We start from the raw sequence: 1,550 nt of genomic DNA, 5'->3' as shown, positions 1-1,550 counted from the left end.
AGCTAGGATGACGCCACGGCACTCTATCCCGGGCAACACAGTGAGACTCTGTCTCAAAAAAAAAAGAATAAATTAGAATGAATTCATATTTATCCCTATAATAATCTCATGGTCATTTGCAGCACTCGCATATTCTTTCCTGAAAGGGAGGAAAAAAGAGGTGGAGAAACAGCTAGTTAGCTGTTTTAGGTAGCCCTGGGTACCACTACAGGAGGGCGTTGCTCATGCGTGTGGGTAGAACAAACGTTGAGAATCACTGGATTAAGTTAGATGTACTAGATATAGAATGGACAGTTCTCCCAAGGTGAAGTCCCTGCTGTCTTTCCAACTCTGTTCCTTAGGAATTCTTGGATTGCTGCTCTTATTTACCTGTCAGTGTCTTCTGGAGAACATACTATGTGCAGGGCCCTTATAGAACAGTAAAAACAAGATTCTCTAGGAGGGGTGACAAGGCAGATAGATCACCATAGTATGACAGAAACAGAGGAACAATGAAAAGAAAGATTTAAATAAAATCAAATCAAAGAGGGTTTCAGTCCTGACAAACTAACAAATGGGAACTTGTCCTCTTTCCTCGTTCAGCATTCATTGTAGGAAGTTTATGGGTACCTGAAACCATATCCCACAATTGAAACATGCTAATTAGGCTGTAACATGTAATTATGGGTACATTTAAATTCAATGTAGTGGATGAATGCCATCCAAACCTTTACCTTTGCTTCATGTTCTTGACATTTCTAGTGTGATATTTCTCTAACAGAGATGTGGACATTTAACTTCCATAGCATGTCAGATAAACAGAATTGAAAAAAAATGGGACAACTTGATAGATCAAGTTTTTCTCTTCCTTTGTGTAATGTTTCTAAACAACTTATAAAATGCAGTCCCTCCACTTCTGAGGGCAATTAAAATGTTGCCCCGGGATCTTGATTTGGCTATCTGGGGAACCAACACAAGTGCTCAGTTCACCTCTGCCCTTTAACTATGTCAACTATTTTGATATTTGGGAAAGAAATGCAAATACTTCTTACTAACTCCTTATAAAGCCAACCCCAACCCTAAGTATAACTTTAGAAATGGCAACATAAAGTGAATTCAACTTTTTGATCTCGTTTGCACAGAGTAAGAAGCTAGGCATTACGGTATCATGCACTCCAAAAAGAAGCACAAACTCAAGCCAAGAGCCAGTTCCAGGTATGAAGCCAAACTGGCCTAGAAACAGATATCCTGTCACAAAAAGAGGCCGTGCTGACATGGTGGCATACCCATCCTTGCACATATATACGTACCCGTAGGTATACCTGCGCCGTGCCACACACGTGCTTCCTCAGGGTGTTTGGGGTTAGATACATTTGGAAACATGGGAAAGGTATGATTGGGAACCACATTCATTCGTGGTATACTGTGTTGTGCATTCATCATGCACTGATCTTACACTACAGAGTACAAACTGGAACCATGTGCATGTGCTCAAGATGCATACCTCATGAATTTAACTATTTTTTCATAAAATGGAATTATGATGTATAGATTCCACTACTACTGCACTG

General features: G+C 40.1%; 1 protein-coding gene across 1 annotated transcript in view; it reads left to right on the top strand.

The window, feature by feature from the left end:
• AGBL2 (ATP/GTP binding protein-like 2) overlaps positions 1-1,295 on the top strand; it is a 61,791-nt gene extending 60,496 nt beyond the window's left edge. The window contains exon 13 of the mRNA XM_012645104.1: positions 1,122-1,295. Coding sequence (XP_012500558.1) covers positions 1,122-1,295 — 174 coding nt within the window. The remainder of the gene's footprint in view (positions 1-1,121) is intronic.
• The last annotated feature ends 255 nt before the right edge of the window (positions 1,296-1,550 follow it).

Source organism: Propithecus coquereli, unplaced genomic scaffold (genome assembly GCF_000956105.1).
Source record: "Propithecus coquereli isolate 6110/MARCELLA unplaced genomic scaffold, Pcoq_1.0 Scaffold227, whole genome shotgun sequence".
Taxonomy (NCBI): domain Eukaryota; kingdom Metazoa; phylum Chordata; class Mammalia; order Primates; family Indriidae; genus Propithecus; species Propithecus coquereli.
The sequence above is the reverse complement of the archived record's forward strand: the minus strand, read 5'-3'. Positions and strand labels throughout refer to the sequence as shown.